Source organism: Chiroxiphia lanceolata, chromosome 22 (genome assembly GCF_009829145.1).
Source record: "Chiroxiphia lanceolata isolate bChiLan1 chromosome 22, bChiLan1.pri, whole genome shotgun sequence".
Classification (NCBI taxonomy): Eukaryota; Metazoa; Chordata; class Aves; order Passeriformes; family Pipridae; genus Chiroxiphia; species Chiroxiphia lanceolata.
Window position 1 is genome coordinate 253,962 of NC_045658.1, and position 18,702 is coordinate 272,663.

The 18,702-nt window shown below is 44.1% G+C and overlaps 1 protein-coding gene across 6 annotated transcripts in view; it reads left to right on the plus strand.

Annotated features, from left to right (window-relative positions):
• Nucleotides 1-667: 667 nt before the first annotated feature.
• Nucleotides 668-18,702, plus strand: part of UBR4 (ubiquitin protein ligase E3 component n-recognin 4) — an 80,489-nt gene continuing 62,454 nt past the window's right edge. For all 6 annotated transcript variants that reach the window (XR_004360620.1, XM_032708756.1, XM_032708757.1 and 3 more), the window contains exons 1-26: nucleotides 668-802; nucleotides 4,427-4,524; nucleotides 5,394-5,497; nucleotides 6,153-6,282; nucleotides 6,390-6,529; nucleotides 6,860-6,962; nucleotides 7,509-7,650; nucleotides 7,804-7,928; nucleotides 8,581-8,705; nucleotides 8,931-8,990; nucleotides 9,116-9,306; nucleotides 9,569-9,668; nucleotides 9,775-9,912; nucleotides 10,390-10,507; nucleotides 10,927-11,114; nucleotides 11,677-11,836; nucleotides 11,960-12,045; nucleotides 13,012-13,181; nucleotides 13,852-14,134; nucleotides 14,750-14,882; nucleotides 15,299-15,378; nucleotides 15,995-16,123; nucleotides 16,576-16,758; nucleotides 16,959-17,081; nucleotides 17,169-17,398; nucleotides 18,030-18,154. Coding sequence is in view for 5 of the 6 variants with exons in the window: in XM_032708756.1 (XP_032564647.1) it covers nucleotides 672-802; nucleotides 4,427-4,524; nucleotides 5,394-5,497; nucleotides 6,153-6,282; nucleotides 6,390-6,529; nucleotides 6,860-6,962; nucleotides 7,509-7,650; nucleotides 7,804-7,928; nucleotides 8,581-8,705; nucleotides 8,931-8,990; nucleotides 9,116-9,306; nucleotides 9,569-9,668; nucleotides 9,775-9,912; nucleotides 10,390-10,507; nucleotides 10,927-11,114; nucleotides 11,677-11,836; nucleotides 11,960-12,045; nucleotides 13,012-13,181; nucleotides 13,852-14,134; nucleotides 14,750-14,882; nucleotides 15,299-15,378; nucleotides 15,995-16,123; nucleotides 16,576-16,758; nucleotides 16,959-17,081; nucleotides 17,169-17,398; nucleotides 18,030-18,154 (3,595 nt within the window). In the remaining variant the exon portion in view is untranslated. The remainder of the gene's footprint in view (nucleotides 803-4,426; nucleotides 4,525-5,393; nucleotides 5,498-6,152; nucleotides 6,283-6,389; nucleotides 6,530-6,859; nucleotides 6,963-7,508; nucleotides 7,651-7,803; nucleotides 7,929-8,580; nucleotides 8,706-8,930; nucleotides 8,991-9,115; nucleotides 9,307-9,568; nucleotides 9,669-9,774; nucleotides 9,913-10,389; nucleotides 10,508-10,926; nucleotides 11,115-11,676; nucleotides 11,837-11,959; nucleotides 12,046-13,011; nucleotides 13,182-13,851; nucleotides 14,135-14,749; nucleotides 14,883-15,298; nucleotides 15,379-15,994; nucleotides 16,124-16,575; nucleotides 16,759-16,958; nucleotides 17,082-17,168; nucleotides 17,399-18,029; nucleotides 18,155-18,702) is intronic.

The window sequence follows — 18,702 nt, forward strand, 5'->3', positions numbered from 1 at the left end:
GGTTCTTTTTGCTATGTAAGTGGTGTCTTGGGGCCTACTTGGGTGTTTCGGAGGGCTATTTAAGTGGGGTTTTTTGGAGCTATTAAAGTGTTTTTTGGGGTGCATTTAGGTGTTTTTTGGGGCTATTTAGGTTTTTGGAGGGCTATTTAAGTGGGGGTTTTTGTCTATTTTAGTGGGTTTGGGTTAGTTAAATGCTTTTTTGCTATTTAACTGAGGGTTTTTTTTCTCTTAAGTCTTTTTTGGGGCTATGTGAGTGGGTTTTGGCTATTGGAGGTTTTTGCCATTTAAATGGGTTTGGGGGCTATTTAAGTGGGTTTGGGTTATTGGGTTTTTTGGCCATTTGAGTGGAGGTTTTGGGGTTGAGTGGCCATATAAGGGGGTTTTGGCCATTTCGGTGCTTTTCTGAGGGCTATGTGAGCGGTTTTTGGTCCCCTCCAACTCCCCCCGTCTGAGGGAGCCAGCGGGGGGAGTGGCGCGCTCACAGCGCATGCGTTCCCCCCCTCCTCCCGCTTTTCCTCCTCACGGCGCACGCGCCGCGCGCCAAACTTGCTGACTCACTCAGTGCGCACGCGCCCGAGCCGCGGGCCAATGGGGCGGCGCGACGTTGCTCGATCGCCCCCCCACCGGCAGGGGGCGCGGCCCGGCGCGGCCCCGGCCCAGCGCAGCCCAAGATGGCGGCGGGCGGCGCGGGGGCCGCGGCCGGGCCCGGCTGGGACGTGGCCGTGCGGCCGCTGCTCTCCGCGTCCTACTCGGCTTTCGACATGAAGGAGCTGCCGCAGCTACTCGCCTCGGTCATCGAGAGGTGAGGGGCACCACGCGCTCGCGGCTGCCTTCCCCTCAGGGGGGTAGCGCTGGGGGTGCGGGAGCGGCTGAGGCGGGTCCCGCTCGGTACTTGGTGCTCGGTACCCGGCACTCGGTACCCGGTACTCGGTGTGTGGTACCAGGTGCCGGCAGGGGAAGTGGCGGGGCTGCGGCTGCCCGGGAGGAGCCCCGAGCGCCGTTCCCCGCTCCTCCCGCTGCCCGGAGCTCCCGGCTGTGCCCTCAGGCCCCGTAACGGGCTGGGGGTGCCCGTCCGGCCGCAGCACTGCGGGCAGGCGCCCGCCCAGAGCCTTCGGGACTGGTCTTGTGGCTTTACCTTTGCCCGGGTCTGTCACGGTCTGTCCGGTGGTGCCAGGGGAGGTGTTGTCTCACCTGGGTCCTGAGGGGACCAGGGGGTGAGCACCGACTTCCCTCTAAGTCTCTGCCACTGCAATACTTCACATATTTTAAGGAGAAATAAAGCAGAACCAAATCAGGTCTGCCTTTTCTTAACCAGAAGCATTGGACTCCGAGCATGAGTATCCACTGCAGCCGTTTAATTCAACTTATAGCTTATTTTACGACCTAAAATAGGAGGTGTGAATGCCACAACGCTCCAGTGGCATACTGGAGCGGATAACCCTGGCCACAGTTAGTTGTTGGGAAACATAAAATAAACACTGCGCTAAGGAAGATGATAAATTAAAGCCTTGTGGTGTTTTTCTTAATAACAAATGGCTGAGTGTGCAGTGGATGCTCCAAATTCAAAGAGTTCAGTGCAAAGAGTTCAGTACCTGTTACACAGAGCAGTGGTTCACCCAGAATGTGCTGATGGAATTTGGGCAGTTTTTTGGCTTATCTTTGTTCTAAGGACCATTTTAGTGTCACTTGTCTGTGCGGAGTTCCGCTGTCTGTGTGCCTAAAGTGAAGTGTTTCATCAGAATATCCTGGAGACACTTGAGTGGACCCACTTGAGTTCTGGGAGTGGGCTGTTTCCTCCTTTACTGGGAATGCTGGTTCCATTTTCCACTTGAGAGAACAGTTTGTTGCCTTTAAGCAGCACTGCCTGAGGTTGGAGTTGTATCTGATGATCCGGCAGGATTTGGGCTCTTGCAGAGTGATACTTTTTATTTCATGCCTTGATATAATTGGCAAATCTCAAAGGTATAAATACAGCTCATTGGTGTTTAGAGTTGTGCTTTTCTGTGCTGAACAAGAATCTATCTTTAGATTTCTCATCTGAAATATTTTATCTGTTCAGATTATTTTTAGAAGGTGGTTGTTAAGTTCTTGGTGGTGTCAGCCAACCCCAAGGTGACTGGATTTCCCCTTAAATTAACTTGGTGTGATGATAGTGGAATCACCAGTCTTACTGTTTTCAAAATAAATCAATAAACTCCATTTTTAACAAGTTTTCTATTTAATTTATAAATTTAAGCGTGGTCAGGTTACTGGTATTGTCCTGTGTGGGATGATCTCCCATTTCATGTGACACCCTGTTAGGTACATTCAAGCATTGATGGGATTTGGCCTCTTAATTGGCATAAATGAGGGAGCTGCTGACTTGGAAAGGTGCAGCTGAATGGAACATGGAGTCTGGGACAATCACATGAGGCTGGTTTTTGGGGAAGGGGTTTCCATAGGGCAGAATTCTTGTACCTGGTGTGGTGCCTTCTCAAGGAGAAGCTGCTTTGTGCCTTCTGCCTTACAGAAAGGGTCTGTTTTGGGCTGTTTGGGATTTGGGAGTGGAGCTGAGAGAGGAGCTGGGATTTGATGCTGGCATTATATTGATATCGATAGGCTTCTCGCCCAGCCTGAGAAATGAGCTTCCTTGGGAAGCACAAGCCCTTTAAACAATAAACCACAATATAATAGCTGAAAGTTCTTATTCAGTTTCACTGTATATGCAGAATAACACTCTGGCACATCCCAGATTGATTTATTTGCAAGGATTCATGATTACTTGACAGCTGCCTTCCACTTTGCACTGCCTTAACACCCACAACTTGTTTGACTAAAACTCAACCCTCTCCTTGCCCAATCCAGGTGACATTCTCTCTCTTGTGCTGGATACTGCACCTTTGTGTTCCTATACCCCGTGGGCATTGTGTATTGCACACCTTGACCTGTGCAGTAATTGAGGAGCTGCCAACCTCTCCTGTACTCTGTTATTCCCAAATTGTTCTAATTAATTCTCTTAAAATACGTCACACACATCTCCTGCTGCTGATTTGGGGTTGGGCCTGAGAGGTAGGTGAGCAAAATTAGTGTCTGAGAGAGCACAGACTTTTTTGCATGTTCATTGCCCAGCAGAGCGGTTCTGGCAGGAGATACTCAGGTGAAGCCTGAGGTGTTGAAGCTCAGTCATGTTGTGCTGCTAAATATCTTCAAGTAATGCCTCTGTGCTTTTCTATTTCAGCTTTTTAGACAGACTAAATAAAATAAAGTCTCAAATCTAGGAAGTCAAACTGCAAAGCTCATGGGTATTTCTGTTCATTTTTCTGGAGAAATGATTCCATTCCAGAGTTTCTTCTGTTTCAGCTGCATCTGCTGTTAGGACTGGAAACAATCACTTAGTGTAGAAAAAAGGAAGGTGACTGAGCATAAATTGAGCTTTGTTCAGGTCAACGGGGAATGGTGTTTCCTTTTCCTCCTCCCACCCTGATGAAGCTGCACTGTTGTGTGTCACTGAGTGAAAGGGATATGTGGGTTCATTTTGGTGCTCTGAAGCAGCACTGGTCATTCCCAAAGCTTGAGTCATGGTTGGAGTTGGGTACAGCATTTGTGTGTATATTGCTGCCCTCTGTTCTCCACCAGCCCTCCAGGAATAACCTCTTTAAGTAAGCCTGAGTTGAATAATCTGTTCTTCCAACTTGCTTGTTCACATCACTGATTGGAAATGTGAAAGAAAGTAATTTATAGGCAGAGATTCACATCCCCTAGTTTTGTCACGGGAAAAGTTAGAGGCAGAAGTAGGTGTGGAGGCAGAGCTGTGTGTGTTCTGTTTCTGTGCAGATGGGGTGTGTTGGGGCCTCACTGCAGCAGCCTTTAACCTGCACAGTGTCACCTCTGTCAGAAATAGCTGATCTCCGTGGCCAGTGGGTCTCACAGAGACTTGACTTACCTGCCAAAACCCTTCACTGTCCAGCTCATGGCAGATGCTGCGCTGTTGTGATTATGCAATTGCCTGGTTTGATCCCTCTGATTTGCAGAATTGCACAAACTCCAGTTGCCTCTGTGCCGTGACAGAAAGGGAATGCCTGTGCTCCAGGCCTGGCAAATCCTGCCAGCGTTAGCAGAACGCACAGTCCAAACACTCTGGGCAGCTGAGTTTAGAATAACTTAAAGGTTAATGAGCCTCTGGCTGGGAGAGAGCCTGACCTGTTGATGCTTTAAAGGAGAAACATTTACAATATTGGAATTATTTCCTTAAATTTCCTATGTGGATAGCTGTGCCGGTGCCGTGATCTGGCTGCTGCTTGTGGGCTCAGTCCTGAGGACACGAGTTGTGTTCTCAGAGCTGTTAATGATCTTGTCTTACCTCTGTTAATGGATATATTTGGGTGTTGGGGGGTGCTGCTGTTGTGCTGAATCCGATTAACACATCTTTCCTGTTCTCCCATTGCAGTGAATCTGAAATCCTGCACCACGACAAACAATATGAGCCTTTTTACTCCTCCTTCGTTGCACTTTCCACGCACTACATTACTACTGTGTGTGGTCTAAGTAAGTGTTCCCCCTCCTTTGCTTCTCTTGCTCTTGGGTTGTGACTGGAATATAGTGAAAGTAAATCAGAATTGTTGTCATTTTTGTATTTGTTTTTTTCCCTCTTGCTGAATCGAACTTGACATTATATACGTATCAGACTTTATCCTGACAAAATGTCAGTTCTGATGAAAAGGGAAGCTTGTTGATGAGAGTGTTTGGCTACCAAGTACTGGACAGCATTGCCTTTTTGGTTGCTTATTCACTGGCCTGACTTAATTTTTGGTCAAATGAAGTTTTTGATTCAGTTTTCAGGATTTTTAGATTATTTTTAAGGAGTTAGAACACTGCCATTCTTGAAAGTGTCCAAGACCAGGTTGGATGGAGCTTGGAGCAACCTGATCTAGTGAAAGGTGTCCCAGCCCATGGCACTGGTTTGGAATGAGATGAGACTTAAGGTCCCTCCAACCCAAACCATTCTGGGATTCTGTAGTTGTGTTGCTGTGTTGGCGGTCATGATCTAAACATTGTGACTCAAAGTATTTTCTGTTATTCTGGCTGACAATTTAGCAATTTCAACAAAAAAAAAAATGGGCTTTGTGGACTCGTTTCATGTTCTTCAGTGCTTCTGTCAGCATTAAATAATGTTGCTGGGGAAACTTTTATCTGTCTAAATTTCTCTGTCTGGTAGAAGGCATTATCCTGATTTACTGTCATTTCTTGGGTTGCATTGTCATGAGACTGAATTTATATTGCACCTGTACGTTCGGCATGATGGATTGTGTGTGTGCCCACGCTGCAGAGCATCCTTTTCCATTGACAGCATTGGGAACTTATTGCACTGAATTATATAAAAACTTATTCTAAGTACAAGGATCTGCTTTTTTCAGTACCAAGAAACCAACTGCAGTCAGTGGCAGCTGCTTGTAAAGTCCTCATTGAATTCTCCCTGCTGCGTCTTGAGAACCCAGATGAGGCATGTGCTGTGTCACAGGTGAGCACAGATTTTGACAGTGTGGCCAAACCTGAGTGTGAAAATGGACTTTGGGCTCTAAATCTGAAATATTTGCTCTAATGTTACATACATAAAGCAAAATTATTAATGAAGCTCTTAAAATATTTAAGATGTACCGTTGATTCTTGCTGAGTCTTCCCTCTGCATTCTTTACTCAGAATCTCAGGTTGCTTACAACCTGAAATAAAGGTGACCTGAAGTCTTGGTTAATTCTGTTGCAGTTTCCTACATTCTGGTTTGGTTTTGTGTAACAACCTGGATCAAAACTATTTGTTGTGTTTTTAAAGGTGATTTCTTTCCTGCTTGTATTCTAATCATCTGGGAAAGCTTATATCTATTTAGAAGAGGAAAGGCATGTGAGAAGGGTTCACATAATCTAGTGTATCACAGAGAGCTTCTCCAGGTGTTTTCCATAAGAAGCACAGGGCCAGTGTTGGTGACCTGAATTACCTGCAGTCAATAATCTGTCACGATCTTTGGTGTAAGATCCCAGTGGATTAGAGCTGTTGCAGTGGCCTTGCCAGCTGAAGTTGCATTACTCTTAATCCAGCTGCTTACAGTAAACGATATGGAGGAATAATTGGAATCAAGAGAGTTTAAATTGTACTTTATATCTTTTGTTTTCTTTTTGTAGAAACACCTCATTCTGCTGATAAAGGGACTGTGCACGGGCTGCAGCCGTCTAGACCGGACAGAAATTATCACCTTCACAGCAATGATGAAATCAGCCAAGCTGCCTCAGACTGTCAAAACCCTCTCTGATGGTAGGGAGGAAATACATTTGTGTGTATTTCCCTGCAGCACTGGAGTTAGGCACAGAAAATCCTGGGGGTTTGCTGTATGACACGGTGGTTTGTTATTTATCCTGCAGTTGAGGACCAGAAGGAGCTGGCCTCCCCGGTGAGCCCAGAGCTGAGACAGAAGGAGGTGCAGATGAACTTCCTCAACCAGTTGACATCAGTCTTTAACCCCAGAGTCTCATCATCACCATCCATCACACAAGAGACACAGGTGAAAAAGCCCTAAAATAGAACCAGTCTGAATTTTAACATTAGTAACATAGCGCAGGGAAGGGCAGAGGACTGCAAGTGGTAGTTTTTTAATACAAGTGTAAGGAAAACCTTAAGTATTTAAATCCTGCTTGCATGTTGTTGAGTGGAAAATGGCAATTGGCATTGTGTTGGTAGTAGTAGATTTGTTTCCTCGTGGAGGGCAATGTTCAGTGATATCCATGGCTGTTTTGAGTCCTGCTGCTGATCCACCTTGCTCCTGTATAGAGACTTACAGCAGTACTGTATATTTTAATGCCTCTGTAATATATTTAGTATGTGCTTGCTTTAGGTGGAAGGAGAGAATGAGGATCAAGCTGCCACGGATCAAACCTCTGCAGCAAAGACCAAAAGCATATTCATTGCTCAGAATGTGGCCAGCCTGCAAGAACTTGGTGAGAATCAGCTTTCTAAGCTTCAGGGTCAAAAAAAGTGCTAGAACAATGTCTCTCAGTGTTTCACCTCACAGCTCTGAGTGGGAGGAAGTTCTCTGGCCTAAAGGATTCATAGTGATTGCCAGGGGAGGTTGTGGCTGGAGTGGAGTTTTCATTGCACTCAGTCAGTATGTTTGTGTTGTGAGGGGTAAATAAGATGGACAATATGAAACAGTTTATGGGATGGATCATTGAGCAGGTGTGGAATAGAATCTCAGGATCGTTAAGGTTGGAAAAGACCTTGGAGATCATCACGTCCAACCAACTAGACCTGATGTGCCATCTGGCATGGACACAGAGCTTTGTGACACCCGTTACAAGTAGGGACTGGAAACTTGACCAACTGGTTTATGTGTTGCAAACTACTCTTTATCCTGTTGCCTCATTTCTGATGACATTTTCTCACCACAAAGACTAATTAAGTCAATTATTGCGGACCGTTAGATCTGTCCTGCTTAGAATCTCTCTGATGAAAGAGTAAAATAACACTGTTGTTATTTTTGGTAGGTGGCTCTGAAAAGCTGCTGCGAGTTTGCCTGAACCTGCCATACTTCCTGAGATACATCAACAGGTTTCAGGATGCTGTGTCAGCCAACTCCTTCTTCATCATGCCAGCCACAGTGGCCGATGCCACCGCTGTGCGCAACGGGTCAGTGCCGTCACTGCTCTCTGGTACCTCCTGGTACATCCCCGCAGGTCTGAGGGGAAATGACTGCTGGCGGGACAGTGTCGCTCACTGGCTGCTCCTCTGAGCTCTCATGTTCGTCACTTTGCTGAACCTCAACATGTGTCCTTCCTGCAGGTTCCACTCCCTGGTGATAGATGTGACCATGGCACTGGATACTCTGTCTCTGCCTGTGTTGGAGCCCCTGACTCCTACACGTCTCCAAGACGTGACTGTTCTTGCTCTCAGCTGTCTCTATGCAGGTGAGTGAATCTCCTCTGGTTTTTTGGAGCTTTTTGCTCTGCTTTGTGAGGCTCAGCCCACAAGTAACCTTTATTTCTTGTGAATTTGAAAGCTCTGCGGCAAAGTGTGTGACTGGGTTAATATTGAAGTTGTTACAGTGGCCCTGAAATGCTGGTACATTCTGCCACTGTTCTTGTCAGTATCTAAGAAAAAGGCTGAGTGATTTAACATCTTAAAGGCCTGTGGTTTCTGCTCTTTTTGGAACGTTCAGAGCATAATATATTTTTACAATGCTTTTATGGCTTCAGCTTAATTGATTGTAGCCCCAAATCAACTTTATTCTCCAGGATTGGTTTAAGTACACCAAAATCCTGAGTGTTTAATTGTCATGGAGGAGACTTTAAAGAGATATGGCACTCAAGTATGAAGATTGTCTTAAAAATGGTGTTGAATTACATAGTAAACCATCTCCTCTTTTAACTGTTCCCATGTGTTTTTGTAGGATAAAACTTTCCTCTTTTGGGGGTACTGAAGATTTTTTAATCTCAGCTGTGATACTGAACATTCCCCATTCCATCAAGTTTACGGACACATTTTAATGTACTAAATAGGAACATTTTGTCCCAAGATTGGCTCTTACTGAGAATTCTCCCTGCACTTGTTTCCCCTGAGGTGTGAGCGTGGCCACCTGCATGGCCATCCTGCACGTGGGCAGCACTCAACAGGTACGAACTGGGTCCACAAGTTCCAAAGAAGAAGATTATGAAAACGATGCTGCTACTATTGTACAGAAATGTGTAAGTAATGAGAGGGTGTTCACTGTTTTCCATTTCAGCGCATGAAATGTGTAGAATTTGTATTTATTTGGATTGCAACGACTGTTATTTCTAGGCATTAGCCTTGCTGGAAAAGGAATTAAAGAGTGGCTAATTCTAGGGGGCAAAATACACTTGTATTTTGAGTTTTTTATTTTTATTATTGCCCAGTGGAGCACCTTACCAATGTTTTGGCTTTATTTGCAGCTTGAAATCTATGAAATGATTGGGCAAGCCATCAGCAATTCACGCCGTGCAGGGGGTGAGGTAAGATTTCCATCTCAGGAAGCTTTTTCCCTATTTTTGTGCTGGTCTGTTTTGGCATTTGGATTGATACTATTTTGTCTTGGTGCTTTTTTCTCCCCTGTTCCTCCTGACTTTTGGTATGATAGCATTATCAGAACTTCCAGCTGCTCGGGGCTTGGTGTTTGCTGAACAGCCTCTTCCTCATCTTGAACCTCAGCCCCACGGCCTTGGCAGATAAGGGAAAGGAGAAGGATCCACTGGCTGCTCTTCGTGTCAGAGACATTATTGCTCGTACTAAGGAGGGTGTTGGGTCTCCCAAACTAGGACCTGGGAAAGGGTATGTAACACCCCACTGCAGGAATCATTGTTGATGGATATAGCCATGCCCAGCAAGCAACTACTGTGGGGTCTTGCTGGTCTCTCGAAATTTTATTTCACTTCATTTATAGTTCAAATCTTGAGTCTTGGAAAGAAAAGTTATCTTCTTCAGTTTATCAAGGCAGTCAGTTCATTCAGTTTAATCTATCTGTCTATCTATCTATTTGTTTATTTATTTATTTACCCCCTGAAATTGCGCTGTGTCCTTTGTGTTTCTGTAGGCACCAAGGGTTTGGTGTGCTGTCAGTGGTGCTGGCAAATCATGCCATCAGATTGCTGTCATCGCTCTTCCAAGATCTGCAAGTGGAGGCATTGCACAAGGTATGCAGGGACCATTGCGTGTTCTCATGAAGCATTTTGCCCTCTGCACTCAAACACACTTCTCAATTCTCTTGTTTTCAATTCAATTTTAAAATCTCTGCTCCAGGGCTGGGAGAGTGACGGTCCCCCAGCAGTGCTGGATATCATGGCTCAAAGCACGTCCATCCAGAGGATTCAGCGCCTCATAGACTCTGTGCCACTCACTAACCTGCTACTGACTTTGCTCTCCACTTCCTACAGAAAGGTAGGAACTGGCACACAGAGAACTTCTGGATCTGAACCACCCCTAAGCATGGAAAGTTCATTCCTCTCTATGCTGAGAGGAATGTAGAATTCTTTCAGAAATCATCAGTTGGGGCCTCTGTCTTCCGTCTTTTCGGAGATGTATATTTGACAAACTCGTTCTAATGAAAATGAACTTTTTCTGTAAGTTCAGTGGTATTTGTGAGTTTAATGGGAAGATGAAAAACCTGTGTTCAAAACCGATGCTTTTAGGTTAGAGCTGTTACTTCAAGTGTTGCTTACAAACTTGACATAGATTGTTTGTTTCCAACCATCCTGTGTAATTTGAAATAAAACTTAAGTGGAAGAAGCCTTGAAAAACTGTTCATAAATTAGTTGAGAAAGATTAGCTAGAAGAAAATTAAAAGGCATGAGGAAGTTACTCTTATTTTCAAATTCTTACCTTTCATAATCCTGAAATGTTGTGCTGTTCTCTAAGGCCTGTGTCCTGCAGCGCCAGAGGAAGGGCTCCATGAGCAGTGACGCGAGTGCCTCCACTGACTCCAACACCTACTATGAGGATGATTTCAGCAGCACTGAGGAGGACAGCAGCCAAGGTAACAAGAGTTTGCATCAGTCAGGATTTTACGCTGCCTTTCAGATTTGGGGGGAACCTGGCTACTGGGCTGTTGCCTGCTCAGATTGAAATGATGTGTAAGGCCGAAAAAACACAACAGTTTGTAAGGTCTGTGTGGCAGAAGTAGTGCTGACTGGAGTCTGTTCTGTAAACTGAAGCCTGAGTGGCTGGGATTTGGCATTATTTACTCAAGAGGAATGGAAGTAATTTCTTGTTGCAAATTCCTACTGGACCTCTGTAAAAGTACTTTGCTGTGTGATTTAGAAGGCAGAAATGAAGATAGCAGATGTCTTAACTCTGCTCACTGAAATTCCATTTTAGGCCTTTTTCAGGGTGAGTAGTTTTATGAGGTATTTGCTTATAATAATATGGTTTTGTTTTTCCTATCTCGTGTGTTAGATGATGACAGTGAACCCATCCTTGGGCAATGGTTTGAAGAGACAATCTCTCCAAGTAAAGAGAAGGTGGCCCCACCACCACCCCCTCCACCACCTCCTTTGGAGAGCTCACCAAGGGTGAAAAGCCCCAACAAACAGAGTGGTGGAGAGAATGGGAACATCCTGGCCAGTCGCAAGGATCCAGAACTGGTACGGGGAGGTGTTGGGGCTCAGTGAAATCACTGCTGAGCTGTAGCGTTGTCTACCTGTCAGTGAGTAGCTACACAGCAACATGATAAATGTCAGGTATTATGAGTGCATTGCTGATGGAGAATCAGGAGTGTCTTGACTTTGAGGAAAGATGTTTTCTGTAGTCTCCTGTCAAGTGGAATGTCACAGGATTTGTTGCTGCCAGGGAAGCAGAGACTGCAGATAGTATCTGTTTGGGTTACAGAGGGAGAGGGAAAATGGGAGCAGAACAATGAGTGAAATGACTTACTAATAGAATGCTTTTAGCTCTAACTCTGTTGGGTAAAGACAAAAATAAATACTGCAGGAGAGAAGTTGGAGCCCTTCTACCTTCTGAGAGAGTTCTAGAATCAATCCTGATACAGACCACAGTGCAGTGAGCTGAATTGCCTTGAGTTCACCTGTCCTCCACTTCTGGGGGGTAATTAAGGGACTTGATTTATTTTACTGGTGGTTTAGTTTTTATTTAAAGTTGTCCCTCTGCTTTTTTTGCTTCTATAGTGTGTTTCTCTTTTCTTTGCAGTTTTTGAGCCTAGCTTCAAACATTTTGAACTTTATCACTTCTTCTATGCTGAACTCCAGGAATAACTTCATTCGCAACTACCTGAGTGTATCTCTGTCGGAGCAGCACATGGCAACACTGGCCAGCATCATCAAGGAGGTGGACAAGGATGGGCTTAAGGGTAAGTGAATAGAACTCCGATAGAGCTGGAAGATTTAGAAGTGTGTGTTTTCTTAGTTTCATGTCAAAATTTTAACTGTAGGAGAGGAAAGGTAGTAAAGGGCACTCGATCCCTGTCTTACAGGCACATCAGATGAGGAGTTTGCTGCTGCGCTCTATCACTTCAACCATTCCCTGGTGACCTCAGATCTTCAGTCCCCTGCCCTGCAGGTAATCTGGGATTGAATGTGTAAATGAAATGAAGAAGTGATGGTGTCTGTTAAGGTCCCTATGTGGATTCTCCACACCTAGAGTAGTATCTTGGTGATTACATTTGACTCTGAGGCTATTTTGCAAACAGAGGCTGGAATATTTTGAATCCAATGATTTGAATGACCTTTGCAGTCATCCAGTACAAAACATCCTGCACAGTGTAAACTTAACATCTAGAGTTCAAACTAATCTACTGAACTTTGAAGGTGATGAAAGCTGAGAAGGAAATGAGTCTGTGTTTTGGAAAGTTGCCTCTATCCATGAGTTTATCAAGAGACATTCCTGCAGATTTACTTTGCTGTCAGGACTGATGCCAAAAAGCCTTGGAATTCTCTCAGGAGAGAATCAAATTAATCCTTTTGCTTCCATGTACTAACTTTGTAGCCTTTAGGTTTCTTTGCTGGGTGATGGGCTGACCTGACTTAACCCTGTAAGGATAGGTTACAAACCTGCTTACCCATCACTGAATTAAATCCCTATACTTTGCTGACTGTTTTCTACTGTCTTTAAAACACTCTGTTGTTTGGCTTTTTTTAAAGCAGTTGGACTTTTCAGCAATCTGCCTTTTTCCTGTATTTAAAAAGAAACAAGTATTGCTGTAATCAGTCAAAGGGGTCTTCTTCCAAATTCATAGACACTGAACATAATCTCTCTGGCTGTGATATTGCAGTAAATGAGTAGAGCTCATTAATGCCTTTTTTCTTCTGTATTGGTGTTGAGACTTTGTTGTGTTTTAGGTGGCAGAGGGACAGCATTAAGTGTCCCTCAGTAGCTATTTGAGATAGGAGAGTTACTGCTGTGGGAGCCCTTACGAGCTGAGAGCCCTGCTGATTGTTATCATTTCTATGTTCAGATCATACTTTTAATTAATTAAACTATCAGACAGGACTTGGTCCTTTCCAACAAGCCCCTGTTTTGTTCCAGAACACACTTCTTCAGCAGCTGGGAGTTGCCCCTTTTTCTGAAGGTCCGTGGCCTCTCTACATCCACCCTCAAAGTTTGTCGGTGCTCTCGCGGCTTCTCTTGATTTGGCAACATAAAGCCACTGCCCAGGGAGATCCTGATGTTCCAGAATGCCTTAAAGTCTGGGAAAGGTGAGATAATTTTATGTGAAGCTGAAAATCAATAATCTCTTAACCTCTTTCATTTCCCATCAAGTGAAAACTCTCTGGGCCCAGCGTAACAAGTGTGCGTGTGTTCTCTGAGCTGTGATCTGTGTGATGCTTGGAGGAGCAGAGGATCATTCTGCCATGTCGCTGGAGTCCTTCATCCAGAACGTAGGAAATGAGACCTAAAATCAGGAATTAAGTGGGAGGAGGCTGAATTACAGCAATGCTGGTTTTAAAAAGGGAAGGAGAATGTCTTTATTTCAGCAGATTTCTAGTAGGTTCTGCTAGGACGGTGCCAGGATTGTTCCTTTCTGCCGTTACCTGGATGTGAAAGTCTCTGATAGGGTTTAGCTTTCTTAAAGCTCTAGTAGCCAGCCCTTCCCATGGGAACAGGTTTGAATTCTTCTTTCTCCCTTCGAATGATTGTTCCGATTTTCCATTAAATGATTTTGCTGCTAATTTAATTTGTAGCTTTTAGTGTTTGTGTAATCTCATTCTAATAGGCAATGTAGTGAACAGTTAGTGAAATTACCAGTATTTAAGCAGAAAAATACAATTATGAAAATGTTTCTCTAACCTCTAGTTAAAGAGATTTTAAATAGAGATTTAAGCAGGGGGAAAAGTAAACTTTATAAACTTCCTCTTCTGTTGCCAGGTTTGTGGGCACCCTGAAGCAAAATGCCTTGCAGGGGACTGTCCCCAGTGACACAGAAGATCTGAATGTGGAACATCTCCAGCTGCTGCTGCTTATTTTCCACAATTTCTCAGAGAGGGGCCGCAGGTCCATCATGATGCTCTGTATCCAGACAATTGTGGAGTTGACAGCAAACATGGAGACCCAGCAGTGTTCTGTGCCACTCATCGTGGCACGGCTGCTCTTGGTGTTTGACTACCTGCTCCATCAGTATTCCAAAGCTCCCATGTACCTGTTTGAACAGGTTAGGCTTTGACATCATGTTCTGGATATTTAATTGGTCACCCAGCAGAAATGTGTAACGGGCAATCATTTGGTGTGTTCTGGTCTCTTCATGACGTTTGTGAGTAAATCAGTTTTGATGTTATTACCAGCCTTTGGAGTTACAAGGCATGATTAACTATCACTACTGATTCCTAGCACTGGCTTCATTTGGAGTGAAAATTCCTGGTCTAATCAGTATCCTAATTCCTGATCAGGACAGGATGATTGTTCCACCTTATCTTTAAAATCTCGAGTGTTTGGGTATTTAGGCATCATTTCACAGCTACCTTTTCTTTGCTTTAGTGTTTCACCACTGAGGTTTTTTGGATTTCTGATTTTCTCATTAGTGGGATGCTGGTGCTTTGTGCCTGGCTTTTCCAATTGTGGGAAGTTTGGCCTTTGATTTAAACTGCTCCCTTCATATTAAAAAGCATCAGAAAGGGTCCAGGGCTTTCCTCAGAAGTGTGTAATGTTCTGCTTTAAGCAGGGTTGTTTCTATTCTATGGTTCTTTTTCTGGGGGGTGGTATTGTCCCCCTACCCCTCAATGACAAGGATGCCATGTGTGGCTTTTTGTTTGTTCATTTTGTAACTTAGGTACAGTATAATTTGCTGACTCCACCCATTGGCTGGGGGAGTGGATCCCAGGACAGTGGCAGACGAACGTCCGTCCCACTTTATCACGGCTTTAAAGAAGTGGAAGAAAACTGGACCAAACACTGTTCTTCAGGTAAGAAAGGAAATGAAAGGAACTTTTTATTCCAGGATTTACTTTTAAAATTAAATGTGAGCCCTTCCTGTGCCCTGGTCTGGGCAACTTTTCCTGCTTTTAATGGGCATAGTTACAATAGATAAAAATGCATCTAATAACACAAGAAAAGTTTTATTAAATAAAATTGCTGTCATCTAGGAGTATGGTACAAGTAATGCAAAATATATTTGTATTTATTGTACCAGGATTGTAGGAGTAGGAAAACTTTGACTGTGTATACCACAGGTTAGAGCACATACAATGTGTCATGAAGCTGGTTTAGTATTTGGTAGTAGTATTAAATGTGAAAGATTAGGGATGGGGGAGAGAGTATAACACAATGCTGCCTAATTAAACTGTCAGTTGGAAGGTTATTTTCTGTTCTCACATTCCAGACTCAGTTCCACAGCCCAGGTTCTACTGCATCCTGTCTCTAGAAACTTCTGAGGATGATCTGAACCGTCTGGACAGCACGGTATGGGCACTGTGGTTTAGAGACCTTCCTGTAAGTCTCCACAAGGCCATGTGGATTTGACAAGTGCCAGGGAAAACAGACAAGAAGGACAGACTTGATTAAACAGAGAGACCAGAAATTTTTCACTAAGTGGAGAGGAAAAGAGTGACTGGATAAGATAATATGGGATTCCCTTTTACACCTAGTTGCATGTTAGGGAATTCAGCATGCAAAGTTTGTGATGATGTGCTGGACTACTTTGTAGGAATGCTTGGGGTTCAGTGCTGGAACAGAGAGGCCTGCCCTATCCACACTTGCTTTTCAGTGTTGCTGAAACACCTGAGACGAAGACGTGGCATTAGAGTTGTTTCTCATCACTTTGCTCCATGTTCTTCCTGGGTTATGTTTCCTCTCTACATTTGTTGCCATCAGGGTTGTGGGCTTGCTCCCATGCAGGCTCCCTTATCACCAGTTCATTGATTATCTGACTGAGGAGAAAAATACTGGCAGAACTCACTTCCCGAAGGTTTATTTTGCTTAGTTTTGGGCTGTGGGTATTCTGAATACTTAAAAGAGTAAGAACTTGGCTGTATATATGCTTTGCAAAGCATCAGTCCTGACTTGTCGTCTCCTGCAGGTTTGTGAGGTCCTTTTCTCCAGGGCTACGAAGTACGATGAGCTTTATGCAGCCCTGACTTCATTGCTTGCAGCTGGGTCCCAGTTTGATACACTCAGGAGGAGGGAGAACAAAACTGTCACAGCACTGGTAAGACTGTCTTACTGCCTGTGTTGAGGAATAACAAGTTTTCAAAATTAGGATTTTTAAGCAAAGTATTTAACCCAAGTGGTTTGGGCAGTGGTTGGAGTAACAGGGAATTTACAAAGGCCCCAACTAACTGTAGTGTTTATGGTGGCTGCACATCTCTTGAGTTTGTAATTCATAATATGTTTCAGACTTACTGTAAGTCCCTGGTAATTCCAGTAGTTCTGGCTAGAACATGATTAAGCAGGAGAAAATTGTATAATTTTTCCTTTTTCTTTTCTCACTCCTCTGTTGCATATTTTGTTGTGTAATATGACAGAAACTCAGTCCAGAATGTGTTCATCTGATTTGGCACATCTGCAGGAGTCTGGAGTCCCTGATGAGATATTTCAGTAGCTATAATGATCAAGACTGTATCTTTCTTTACTAATTTATCCTACTGTTCCTCTCTTTAGGAAGCCTGTGCCCTTCAGTACTACTTCTTGATCCTGTGGCGGATACTGGGGATTTTGCCTCCCTCCAAAAGCTACATGCACCACTTGGCCATGAACACACCTGAGATGAGTGACTGTGACCTCCTGCATACACTGCGCTGGTCTTCCCGCCTGCAAATCCCTTCTTATGTCACATGGATCAAGGTACAGCCTTGATTGGGCTATTTTGAGATGTTGATAGTAAGAATATCTGTCTCTTCCATAAGATTTGTTCTGTGGGCATGGTGGGGAGAAATGGAAAGTCGTGCCTGTATTTTCCAAAGTGTTCCAGCCTGGTGATTGGCAGAGTGCTTAACTGTAGAGCACTGTTAAAGTGCAATGGGTCTGCTTTTTGCCATCTCTAGGATCACCTTGTCAGGCAGGGCATGAAAGCTGAACATGCTGCTCCTCTCATCGAACTGACCTCCAGTAAGTGCATCTCAGTGAAGTACGACGTGGAAATAGCCGAGGAGTACTTTGCTCGACAGGTGAGATGGTGGGAATGCATCCATGCACATGGAACTTGTTTTTGTGGAATGATTCGCACTTACTGGTGCTTCCCATTGTATTTGCAGATATCTTCTTTCTGTGCTGTTGACTGCACAACTATTCTCCAGCTGCACGAAGTTCCCAGTTTACAATCCATTTACACCCTTGATGCTGCAATTTCCAAGATTCAGGTTTCTCTAGATGAGCACTTTTCCAAGTTAGCTGCAGAAACTGATCCCCACAAATCCTCAGAGATAACCAAGAACCTCCTTCCTGCTACTCTGCAGCTCATTGACACCTATGCTACGTTTACCAGGTACAGTCCTTGGGATCTCCAGGAGGAGCGCAATTCCCTGCAGTGCATTTTGCTTTCTTTGCGTTTTGTGTGTTGTTTTCTTAGGGGTGCCTGAGTTTTTTTATAGTCCAGTGTAATTACTTTATGTCCTCTAGAATGTCCATTGTTTTAAAAGAAGAATAAAAAGTAGCTTTTCAAACCATGTATAGAAGTTGTTGTTTCTAAGAAACCACCTTGTCTGATCTTCCAAGGCTTCCTTGCAAATTTGCAAAACCAGCTTTTCCTCAAAAGATAAAACCACTCTGTAGGATAGTGCTGCTTAAGGTTATTCCTGTGGAATAATATTGAGGCTGTCAGACCATCAAGAAGGAGAGGGGGGTTAATTCTTACATTAAGAGTCTGAAGTCTTGTAAACTCTCGTTAGAAACCTGTGTAGAAGAAAGCAAAAGTAAATCAACTTTTTCTTTGGAATGGGCACTTCTCCTCATAAGTAGCTTGGAGGGGATAAAAGCCCACAACTCCCTTTGTGGTACAAGATGAAGTATGGGGCAGAGCTTCAAAAGTTTGCTGTTTATCTGTCACTGTATTGACAGATGTAGTTCAGAAATGCAGAGCTGAATCCTGAAGTAAATCCTTTCCATCCTGAACACAGATCTTACTTGCTCCGGAGCCTGTCTGAAGAGGGCTCCACGGACAACAAACCCTCTGAGGAGAAGCTCCAGGGTTATGCTGCTGTCCTGGCCATCGGGTCCAGCCGCTGCAAGTCCAACACTCTAGGTGAGGGTGCTGGAGAGCTCACTGTGCCTTCTCTGTAAAGGTGAAGCTTTCTACAATGCTGCCAACATTCCATTTCAAAGCTCTGTGCTGGCTCATGTGTTCTTCACCACTCTGTTCAAATGAGGGAGTTATCCTGCCAGCAGCACACTGGAAGTCTCCTTTTGGTATCCTAAAAACTGAAAAAGCTGGGCAAAACTTGAAAGAGTAACTGTCTTGTGGGCTTGTCTGGATTGTTGAAATGCTTTTATAACCATATTGGAGCTGGTGGCATGGAATAATAAGGGGAATTATGAAAAGTTGCTGTGTTGAAGACTGCTGTGAATTGGTATTTTTACCCTGTTTCCTATTGTTTTAATAAAGTGAAAGAAGCAGAGAAGCTCTTGCAAATGTAGGGATAATTTTGACTTGTAGAAAAGCTTGAAACTAGCCCTCAGCAGAATTACAGCTCAGTTTGGCTACAGTTGTGTCTTAAATAATTATCTGATTTAAAGAGTATTGTAAAAGCATTCTGGGTTTCAACAGGACCCGTGAAGTTACTCAGATCCTGA